This window comes from Oppia nitens, unplaced genomic scaffold (genome assembly GCF_028296485.1).
Source record: "Oppia nitens isolate AA-2021 unplaced genomic scaffold, nextdenovo-longstitch-racon4-pilon3 scaffold20_pilon_pilon_pilon, whole genome shotgun sequence".
Lineage (NCBI taxonomy): Eukaryota > Metazoa > Arthropoda > Arachnida > Sarcoptiformes > Oppiidae > Oppia > Oppia nitens.
In genome coordinates, this window is record NW_026533200.1 from 352,501 (window position 1) to 365,000 (window position 12,500).

Below are 12,500 nucleotides of genomic sequence, written 5' to 3' on the forward strand. Positions count from 1 at the left end.
GCCAATCGATTGCAAATGATTGTMTGSATAYTACCCGACAGGAGTCCCGTTTAYAATCTRATTAAACTTGAAGCCGATTGTAAGCGAGGAGTGCCACACAGTGTATCAAAGATAGTAATGTTGCCGAAAATAAACGTATGTTTCATTAATCTTGTTATTACTAACCGGTAATACCATCTGAGAAAAAAATTGATACCAATTCCGCCCCCCCCTAAACTTGTTTAATAACTGTTTATTAATTATAATAACTATTATAATCATAATTAAGATATTTATTTTTTTAATTGTTTTATTAATTATTTCTATAAAATAGTTAACAATAATAATAATAATAATAATAACAATAAAATACTAATAATAATCAAATTTATCAATAGATTAGTTAATTATAAATTTTTTAAAAGTTAATTAGGTTAGTATATTAAAAATTTATCTAGCTAAATTAGTTTAGTTTCAAAAAATAACTGTTTATTAATTATAATAATAACTATTATAATTATAATTAAAATATATTTTTATTGAAATTTCTATAAAATAGTTAACAAAAATAATAATAATAATAAATAAATAAATCTATCAATAGATTAGTTAATTAAAAATTTAGTTARTAAATTAAAAATTTATCTAGCTAAATTAGTTTAGTTWAMAAAAWAWAACATAAAAATTAACTATTAAACTATRATTWAAAAAAACTATTTTTTTTAGTTCAATTGATTTTTAGTTATTATTATTATTATTACTTGAATTATTTGGTCAATAATTTAGTTAATTTATTAATAATTAATTAAATTAAATTAAAATTATTTTTTTTMWTMATTAGGTGTTCATTCAAATCTATTGYTRAAAATCAATATAAAATTGGATGGCATTAATCGGGTACTAAGTGACCGTAATCAAGGCCAGGACAAGCCCGTAGTATTGCGTACGGTTGGCACCAATCGGTCGCCRATAATGATTATCGGTGCCGACGTATCGCATCCGGCACCCGCTGACCAAYTGGAAGCATCGGTAGCCGCYTGTATCGGTTCGGTAGACCAYACCTACTGTCGTTTCGCGACTGCGGTCAGGGCWCAGCCCAAGACATTGAGGGCACAGGCAGTGGAAATGATTGACGCATTTGATCAGATGATCGCGGATTTGTTGGCCAAATATCGGCTGATGAATAGGTCGCCGCCCGAACATATAATCTACTACAGGGACGGTATTAGTGAATCCCAGTTTCAAACTGTCCGCGACTATGAATCCCAGAAATTGATGGACGCTTGCCGTAAATCGGGTATGCCCAAACGGCCAAAGTTGACATTCATAACCGTACAGAAACGACATCATACACGTATGCGACCCATGAATCCCGAAGCTGATGGTAYRGGGCGTATGCGTAACGTACCGCCSGGTACTACWGTYGAYACACATATCGTACATCCGACTGATTTTGATTTCTATCAGTGCAGTCATGAAGGCATTCAGGTATAGCTATCTCTCTCTCTCTCTCTCTCTCTCTCTCTCTCTCTCTCTCTCTCTCTCTCTCTCTGTCTCTTTCTCTCTCTCTCTGTCTATATCTCTGTCTATCTCTCTGTCTATCTCTCTGTCTATCTCTCTGTCTATCACTCTGTCTGTCTATCTGTCTGTATATCTGTCTGTCTATATCTGTCTGTCTATCTCTCTGTCTATCTCTCTGTCTATCTCTCTGTCTATCTCTCTGTCTATCTCTCTGTCTATATCTCTGTCTATATCTCTGTCTATMTCTCTRTCTATMTCTCTGTCTATCTCTCTGTCTATCTCTCTGTCTCTCTCTCTCTCTCTCTCTCTCTCTCTCTAATAATAATAATAATAATAATTTAGGGAACAAGTCGTCCGACACACTAYTATGTCCTATCAGATGACTCTGGATTCAMRKCMGATGAACTACAGAAGCTGACCTACTATTTGTGCCATATCTATGCCCGATGCGACAAACCRATTAGCATACCGGCACCGGTACGCTACGCCGATAGGGCAGCATTTAGGGCCCGCAATCATATTATAGCCCATAATCCGACACCCGATCGGCCGCCGCCCGGTCTAAGCGATGACGAAAAGTTGGAGCGMTGGAGACAACTGTCCGYTAAGTATAACCGACAGATCAAAGTGTTAAAGTCGGACAGTATGTACTTTGTTTAGGTAGACTCTCCCCTCCCATCCCCTACCCCTACCTAAGCAAGTGAGTAGTGGAAAGGGAGGCCCGTATCACGACTTTCCCATTATTTTTTTTGGTTAAATATCTGTTTTCGAAACAATAGTATAGATATATAGTATATTTGATATTTGGGTCTCATTTTATTTGATTTAATTTTTTTTCAATAAAAATATTTATAATTTAAAGTTATTATTATTATAACAATTAAACATAAATTTCTATTATAATTATTATTATTATTGATTTTTTTCTGCTTATAAATGATTAGTTAATTATATTATATTTAAATATTATTTTATTATTTGGTCAGTGATCTCATTATATATATATACCAGTAATATATAATATAATAGGTATATATATATATATATATATATATAGRTATAGTTGGGAACGGTATGTACTGTATGTGTGTGTGTATGTGTGTGTGTGGCTATGAWTACATWTGTATAACAATTGATYTAGGAAAAAACTTAATAATAATAATAATCTCAAAAATTATATTAATATTTAATTAAGTTATRTAACAATTTAGTCAAATTGTTTATAATTTTTTTTTACAAAAAAAATATATATTAATATTTGTGATAATTATTTTTTACAGATTATTGATAGMWAAAAATTTGTGTTTATTTTATATATATATATATATATATATATATTAATGTCATTATATAATGACTTAAATTAGTAGAAATAATTTTTTTCAGTTTAAATAATTTGTATAAAATTATTTACAAAAAAAAAATTTATTATTTATTATTTTTTTGTTAATAATTGTGTATAAATTGTTTRAACAATTTTTTTTTGTATTTCTATTAAATTAAGTCACTATTTAATGGCATATAAATTATTATTATTATTATTATTACTAATTTGTGTGATTTTTTTTATATATAAATATCAAAATAYTATGTAAACCAATAATTTAATTTGAATTTTGATAATAAAATTGTTGTTAAAATTGTTTTATTTGATTACAATTTTATTTTATTWTTTTCTTATAGTGTTGTATACAATATATTACAGTTATATTGATATAAYAATAATAATAATAATAATAAAACTTATGTTTTTTCCAAAAAAAAAAATTGTTTTATTTACTTAAATAATATCTAAGTTTTTTTAGGTATTATATTACAAAGTTTAATAACCAGACAATTATTTTKTCTGCAAATAAAATAAATAAATAAAAAAWTATTATACAAACAAACAATTTTTTTTATGTTTAGATTTTCAATTGAGAAAAATTATTTKTATAAATATTATACAGTATATTGTCATCAAAAAAATAATAATAAAATATATTATATAATAAAAATACTGTATATATATAATAYACARTAACTGTTGGGACAGTTATGTGTTACTAAACTATGTATGTATGATATSTTAGATGAGATAACACTTATATATATATACAGTAAAACCTATTTGTTTAGCACTTGAGATATTGTTAGTTTGTTATATATTTTTATTTTTATACAAAGAGAGAGAGAGAGAGAGAGAGAGAGAGAGAGAGAGAGAGAGAGAGAGAGAGAGARAGAGAGATTTGTTACCATTGGACTCAAACACCTAACTAAACAAATATAATAATAATAATAATAATAATAATAATATACTGTATATATATAWAAAAAATAATTTTATGGCACACATGTATAGGAGAGAGAGAGAGAGAGAGAGAGAGAGAGAGAAGTAAAACTTATTGTTATATATATATATATTAATATTATATCATAATATAAATTGATATAAAAAAATTATATGACAACTATCTCTCTCTCTCTCTCTCTCTCTCTCTCTCTCTCTCTCTCTCTCTCTCTCTCTCTCTCTCTCTCTCTCTCTCTCTCTCTCTCTCTCTCTCTCTCTCTCTCTCTCTCTCTCTCTCTCTCTCTCTCTCTCTCTCTCTCTCTCTCTCTCTCTCTCTCTCTCTCTCTTAAGTATAATATTGTAGATGAGTTTWGGCGACAATAAATAAATTTTTTTATTATTATATATTTTATTATTATTATTATTATTACTTTCAAACATATCATTGATATTATTGTTGTTTTTTTTTGTTTTATTTTCTAATATAATATGACTAAACTAAAAATATTTTCAATAAATTATTATATTATTATATAAGCAAAACTATTATTATAATTATAATATATATATAATAATATATTATTTGTTTAGTAAAGTGTTTTTCAAAAAATTTATTTATATATATATATTAGTTATTTAAGTTATTTCCGGATATTGAAATAGTTATTATTATTATAACTATAATAACACTTATATATCAAAATATATTACTAATTTGAGATAATTTAAGTGTATATTTGTTTGAAATATTATCGATAATAATAATAATAATGGAAATTTCATGGAAATATTATCTACTATTATATATACAATAACTAATATATACTGTATGTTAGTTGTTATTAACAACAATTCAAATTATTATTATTATTATTATTATTATTATTAATGCAATAAAATGATCAATGTAAATTTTGTTATATTTCAATAAACCTATTTTTAATAATACAAAAAAAATTATTATTATGAATAAAGAGGTAAGTTATTTAAAATATTATTAAAWTATTATTTTTTTATAAAAATATAACTAAAAATAAMTAAAATATTAAATTAATATTTTAAATAATTATTGAAAAATAAATCAAAATATTATTTTATAAAAAATATATAACTAAAAAATAAAATATTAAATTAATATATAAATAAATATTGAAAAAATAAATAGATTTTATATTTAATTAAAAATATTTATTGTATTAAATTATATTTTATTTTATATATAATTTGTTATTAAATTATATTTATTATAATAATTAATTAATTAACAAATATTTATTTTTTAATTAACAAATATTTATTTTTTAATTAACAAACAATAAAATAAATGATAGAAATCGGGCTCAAGTATCAAAAGGTCGTCCAGCTATAGGATAGCACTGAGAAAGTCGACACATTTTACTAATGAGAACCGGGAGGACAGGGATCCTGAACAACAACCCCAACCCCAACAAGTGTCGGACAATGACTTATCATCCAATGATGATAGCAATGATGATAATAATAATACAAATCATAACAACAATAATAATAATAYCATTAACTACCCGAAGCTACAGGTGCTCGACCAGCACCAGCACCGGCAGCAGCCTATGRCCAATGAGGAGGAGGAGGAGGACAATGATGTTATTACAGCACAGCACCAGATAAATGGCCATACATTAGCTGATGACCAAACTATACCATTAGTATCCGACACTACTACCACTGCCTACCCTAAGCTACCAGTGCTCGAAACTATGATACTTGTCAAGGGTGCTGATGGATGTAATATCGATGATGCAGGCAATGAGGAACTACCTAAAAAACCACATRATGATGCCAATAGTGATGATGATGATGATGATGAGGACAGGGATATTAAATAKAGGCARAGCACYGGTAGTAATGGCTGTACRAAATGGTTGTGCCAAAAGTGTTGCTGCAATTATTGTCAATGTTGTCCCCAATGTTGCCTACAATTGATGATCAGTTTTGAGCATCTGTTGAATAGTCTGACTAATTGGTCGATGAATTGTTTGCGTGTTTTTACAAAATAATTAATTAATTAATTAATAATAATTATTATTATTTGTAAATAATTATTATTAATTTACATAATTATTAATTAATTTAATTATTCAAAAAATAATAAATCTATATTGATTTAAATATATATTTAAAAATTTATAATAATKARTAATWTAATTTTTTTTTTTAAAAATTATGACAATATATATATATATYACTAATWAATTTTTACAAACTAAACAAATAATTTTATATATATAATTTAATTTTTTTTATAAAAATAATTTTTACTGTTTAAGTTAATTATATAAATATGATTTCATCTAATAATTAAAGTAAAATACTAATAATAATATTAAATTATTAAACAATTATATACAGTAAAAAAATTATAATATGTAGTAAACATTAAATAAACATTTTATACTTATATAATACAAATATTATTTGTAATTTAAATWATTATTAATATATATATATATATAATTAAARTAATATCTGAAAAATATTTTAATAAATTAATTAAAAATTGTTTTTATAACATTTTAATCAGTTTTTAAAAAAAATAAAAACTATGAGTTTTWTCTGGTCAATTATAAATAAACAAATAAATAATGTACTTAATAATAATTTAAAATATTTAAAATAAATTTTAATYTATTAATTTGATTAGTAATAATTAAAAAAAATATAAACTAATAAAAAAAACTAATTTTGAAAATCAATTATTTATTTAAATTAAGTACTATTCTTAAAATAGTAGTTTTTTTAAAAAAAACAATAATAATTATAATATAAAAAATAATAWAAYTATTATTAATTATAAAATTAWATAATTTKTTTATAAAAAAAGTTACATTTTTTAGTAGTTAAAAAAATATTAKTTAATAATAGTTAATCTAAATAGTTTAGTATTATAAAGTATTATATTATATTATATTATATATATATAATAGTATTATATCATAATAAAAATCAACGTAAAAAATATCWACAAAATTATATGACAACTATCTCTCTCTCTCTCTCTCTCTCTCTCTCTCTCTCTCTCTCTCTCTCTCTCTCTCTCTCTCTCTCTCTCTCTCTCTCTCTCTCTCTCTCTCTCTCTCTCTCTCTCTCTCTCTCTCTCTCTCTCTCTCTCTCTCTCTCTCTCTCTCTCTCTCTCTCTCTCTCTCTCTCTCTCTCTCTCTCTCTCTCTCTCTCTCTCTCTCTCTCTCTCTCTCTCTCTCTCTCTCTCTCTCTCTCTCTCTCTCTCTCTCTCTCTCTCTCTCTCTCTCTCTCTCTCTCTCTCTCTCTCTCTCTCTCTCTCTCTCTCTCTCTCTCTCTCTCTCTCTCTCTCTCTCTCTCTCTCTCTCTCTCTCTCTCTCTCTCTCTCTCTCTCTCTCTCTCTCTCTCTCTCTCTCTCTCTCTCTCTCTCTCTATCTCTCTCTCTCTCTCTCTCTCTCTCTCTCTCTCTCTCTCTCTCTCTCTCTCTCTCTCTCTCTCTCTCTCTCATTGAAAATATAATGTCAGATAAGTGTTTGGCGACAATAAAAAATATTTATTACTTTCAAAATATTTAGTAATATTTGATATTTTATTTCAAAATAAAAAAAATTATGACTAAACTAAAAATATTTGTTATAAATAATAATTATTATTATATTGATATACTGTATATATATATATATAKTAAAATATTATTATTATTATTAYTATTAATAAGTAAAGTATAATCAAATTTATAATATAAATAAATAAATAAAATTAACTATTATTTTATAATAATAATAATTATACAGTTATTAYAATATAATTATTATTATTAAATTSTAATAAAAATGATTTAATATAATTTAATTAATTATTTAAAATCACAAYWAACTTATAATAATAATAATACAAAAATTATGGATAAAAATGTAAGTATTATTTAGTATTAATTAGAAAATAATTAAATTTATTTTTTTATTAAAAAAAAAATTATAATTTTTATTTAAAGTCGGACAACGATTTATCGTCCAATGATAGCRATTACGATAATATTAAAAATAATAATAATAATAACAATACTATTAACTATCCTAAACTACCGGTGCTCGACCAGCACCAGCAGCAGTCTATGGCCAATGAGGTAGACAATGASGACAATGTAGTTATTACATTACAGCCACAAATCAATGGCCAATTATCTACTGATGAAAATAGACCACTAATCCAGGACACCAACACCGCTACCATTGCCTATCCTAAGCTACCAGTGCTCGACCAGTGCCATCAGCCTATGCTTATTGTCAATGATGATGATACTGATGATGATGGTAATGGGGAACTACCTAAAAAACATGATGWTACTGATGATGATAATAAGCACCCACCTACAAATTGTTTGAACCCATTGACCAATTGGTTATGCCTGTATTGTTGCTGTAATAGTTGTCAATGTTGTCCCTGGTGTAACATAATTTGTTGCCTATGTTTAAGTTTATGTGATAAAAATCAAAATAGACTAGGTTAATTATTATTTTATTTTTTTCTAATTAAAAAAAATTGGATGCTATAATGTTATACATGTTTTTTTTAAATAGTTATTTTTATAATTTTCAAAAATAATTAATAATTTTTTTTTATAAAAATTATTGTCAGTATTATTATTATTTTTTTAAAATCTATTATCATATAATTATTTATTCATAAATATTTAATTATTATTAAAAAAAATTATTGCTAGTATTATTATTATTATTATTTAAACTAGTATTATCATATAATCATTTATTCATAAATATTTAATTTATTTTTTAAATTATATAAAATAACTATTATCAATATATTAAAAAATAATTTACATGTACTGTATTACTTAAATTTATGTGGGTAAAATAATTTTTTACAATATTTCTATGTATATAACTATTATGTATCAATTATATACCCTGAGTATTTTGTTTGTATAGTTTAATGTAACAAAAAAATAATATCTAAAAAAACAATAAAAATTTTTATCATAAAACTTATTAAACCATAAAAAATAATGTACTTAATTGATAATTTAATATTTATTTTTTTGTAAATAATAATTAATAGGCAAAAATAATAATAATAATAATTATAAAGTTATAACTAATACTCAAAAAAAAATAAAAATAAAATGTTTAACAAAATATCCAAAATTTATTTATTTAATTAATTAATTAATAATAWAATTTTCATAACAAACTTGTTATAATATAACTACTGTACCCAAAAATAATTATAATTATAATTAATATTATTATTACAGTTAATTAAAAATGTACTAGGTTACATTTATTTTTGTTTAATGGTATATCGGTGTTGGGGTTGGTTTGGGCGGAATATTTTCGACAATTTCCCGGATAAATTTGCTAACCCTATCGTACGATTGGGTGGCCCATAAAATCAATTGGTGTCTTTTAGCTGGATCAGTTTCATGTTTCAATGCCTCCTGGGTTTTATTCTAGTAGATTTTTTTATATAGAAAAAATAAATAATAAATAATTTTTTATAAAAAAAATATTTAAAAAATATTTTTAGTACCAAAATTAAAACAMTAAAAAAWTAAAATATTTTTGTAATTTTAAAATAAATGTGTYTAATAAAAAATGTTTTAGATTATTTAGYTAATATTTTTAGTTATTATTATTATTATTAATTTTTAATAAACTTTTAATCAATTATTTGTTTTATTATATATTTAGTTTCTATTGTATTTTATTTTTTATCGTTAAGTGATATACTATATATATATACAGTAAATATTTTTTTCATTTAATAAAATAAAWTAATTTCTARAAATTTAAGTSCAATTACTACGATATATATATATATATATATAAATGTTATTAAATTAATAATTTATTATAAATGAAATAATTTWTTTCTATTAATAAAATTATTATTATATAATATATTAATTGTTATTTAAAAACTAATGYCTAATAATAATATTAATTAAATAAACTCAAAAAACATGAAAAATTTTATAAAAATATATAGTTTAACATTAGCTAACATTAATATATATAACTGTTTTTTTTAAAATATTTACATATTTTTTATAACTAACCTCCAAATCGTTGATACCTTTCCTCAATAGACCMGAAAAATTGGTTATATAATCACTTTTCATAATATCGTTGATTGTTTTGAGCCATTGGTCACTGTCTAACATAGCTTGATGTTCATGTTTAAGATCATCAGGTTCATCACCGTRACATTGATTTGGTACTAGATCATTTTTTAAATTAAAAAAATATAGTAATTTAATAAATAACTTRAAAATCTAAACCGCAAACGTTTAGCTAATTWATTAATATTATTAACTATAAATTTATACTAGCAYAATTTATCTAGTATTTATATTTTACAGTTTATTKWTMAAATATATAAAAATTWAAATWATTTAAATAAAAATTAATTAATTAATTAATAGATAATATACCCATTAGTAATACCATAGGTAATATAGCCAACAAATAATAAAATTTTGTCATATTTTTTTGGTTAGTTTTTTTAGTTGCAATTAATTAATTAATTAATTTATAACTTTATTTATTAGTACTATTATTTAGTTGAACTAAAAAAACTAAAAATTTAATAAATACTTATTATTAATATTATTATTAATAATAGACACTTGAATTTTTTAGATGATAACACAAATTGTATTTTATTTAACATTATTTTTATTATCAAAMTTATTATGATTAGTAYTATTATATATAATAAATCCTAATATATATAAGTTATTTATCTAATAATMAATTTGACATTTAAAGTATATATATATAAAAWAATATTTTACTATTTTTTTCGATAATTTAATTTTTACACTAATATGTCATTATTATTATTATTTCTATTATTATTAACAAATAATAATTTTTTTCTTATTATTAAAATTTAATAAAAAAAATAATATTAATTATTTATAATAATTATATTAATATTTAATGATTTATTTAACAACAAAATTAAATTAACAATTAAAACAAATATGTAATTATAATATAAATGTTTAGTTAAATAATAAAAAAATTWAATAATAAATTTAATTAAAATAATTTGGCCGATAATTCTGTACTAATATTAGTTAAAATATTAGTTTATTTTRTTTGTATAGATTGTTTATAAATTATAAAGTTAAAGTTTTTAAAAATTTATATATACTGTATATATATATATATATATACATGATTAGATTTAATATTAAAATTATAATACACTATTGATTTTAAAAATTTTCATTATAAACTTAACAAAAATTTTACAAATTGTAACATTTTAAATTTGTAAAAAATAGTAGCCATTATATATTAAACAAAAATATAATTAACTAGTTATTAGTTAAAGAAAAAATATTACTAATTTTTTTAATGTGCTAAAAATTTATTATAAATAAAATATTGATACTTAAATATATGATAATTTTTTTTTGTTTATAAATTGCTAATAATATACAAATAACAGCTAATAACTTATTGTAAAATTATAATGATCCTGATAAAATATAATATCTAAATAAAATTAACAAAAAATTATAATAAAATTTTATAATTTTAATTTATTAGAAATTTATAAGCATTCTATAATACATAAAGTTTTATATTAAAAACTATTAGATAAAACAGTTATAAAGTGTTTAAAATTAAAAATTATTAAAAATAAGTAGAAATTTAAAATAAATTAAACAAATTTTTTTATAAATTGATGATTGAATAAAATATTAGTTTTAAATAATTTTTTGTTTGTTTTTTTAAATACAATTAAAATTTAATTTAAGTAAACTATTATAACGTTTTATTATGATATAAATTTATAAAATAAATTTTATAGTATATAATACTAATATTTGTTAATTATATAATTCATAATTATATTACTTGTTAATAATTTTATTTTTAAATAATCTAAAATAAAATAATAATAAATTTAATGTTATTTTAATATCCTATTTATTTATACGAATAATTATTATTAGTTTAAATTGTCTATTAATTAGAAAAAAAGTTACAGTTTTATAAATAACATATTTTTTATTATTATAATAGTATTTCTAAAAAATTTTAGAAAATTAAAAACTGTAACATTTAAATTTTAAAAATATTAACMAATGTAAAATWWATTTAACTGTAGTATTGCTAAAATTAAATAACAATATTTATAAYTATTGTTATTTATAATATTGTTGTGTAATACAGCATCCTACCGACTGCGCCACTATTTATTTTTATATTTTTAAATTTTATGCATAATTTTTTAATTAATAAAAATTTATTATTAATATTTGTTAAAAACTTTATACAGTATTTTCCAATAAAATAAAATAAATACAATTTTTTGAGCATATATTTTAAAAATGTACTTAAATTCAATGTAAAAATTATTTGTTTCAAAATATATTTATATATTTACACTTAAATATAATATTATTAACTTAATAATATTAAGTACTGTAGTTGTATCATACACTTATATTTACATTTACACACATACACATATACATACACACATACATACACACATACATACACACATACATACACACATATATACACACATACATACACACATACATACACACATACATACACACATACATACACACATACATACACACACATACATACATACATACACACATACATACACACATACATACACACATACATACACACATACATACACACATACATACACACACATACATACATACATACACACA

At 21.7% G+C, this 12,500-nt stretch overlaps 3 protein-coding genes across 3 annotated transcripts; 2 read left to right on the plus strand and 1 right to left on the minus strand.

Moving 5' to 3' along the window:
- Positions 1-44: 44 nt before the first annotated feature.
- On the plus strand, positions 45-2,307 carry LOC128953206 (protein argonaute-2-like). Its single transcript, XM_054298681.1, has 3 exons — positions 45-135; positions 821-1,467; positions 1,843-2,307. The coding sequence occupies exons 2-3, from the start codon at positions 952-954 to the stop codon at positions 2,158-2,160; spliced, it is 834 nt and encodes a 277-aa protein (XP_054154656.1). The 5' UTR covers positions 45-135; positions 821-951; the 3' UTR covers positions 2,161-2,307.
- A 2,379-nt stretch (positions 2,308-4,686) lies between these two features.
- Positions 4,687-5,805, plus strand: LOC128953120 (uncharacterized protein MAL13P1.304-like). Its single transcript, XM_054298594.1, has 2 exons — positions 4,687-4,746; positions 5,101-5,805. The coding sequence occupies exons 1-2, from the start codon at positions 4,735-4,737 to the stop codon at positions 5,803-5,805; spliced, it is 717 nt and encodes a 238-aa protein (XP_054154569.1). The 5' UTR covers positions 4,687-4,734.
- A 3,210-nt stretch (positions 5,806-9,015) lies between these two features.
- Positions 9,016-10,335, minus strand: LOC128953211 (uncharacterized). Its single transcript, XM_054298687.1, has 3 exons — positions 10,218-10,335; positions 9,843-10,003; positions 9,016-9,233 (listed from the first exon to the last, which is right to left on the minus strand). Exons 1-3 carry the CDS (start codon positions 10,267-10,269, stop codon positions 9,075-9,077), a joined length of 372 nt encoding a protein of 123 aa, XP_054154662.1. The 5' UTR covers positions 10,270-10,335; the 3' UTR covers positions 9,016-9,074.
- Between the last annotated feature and the right edge of the window lie 2,165 nt (positions 10,336-12,500).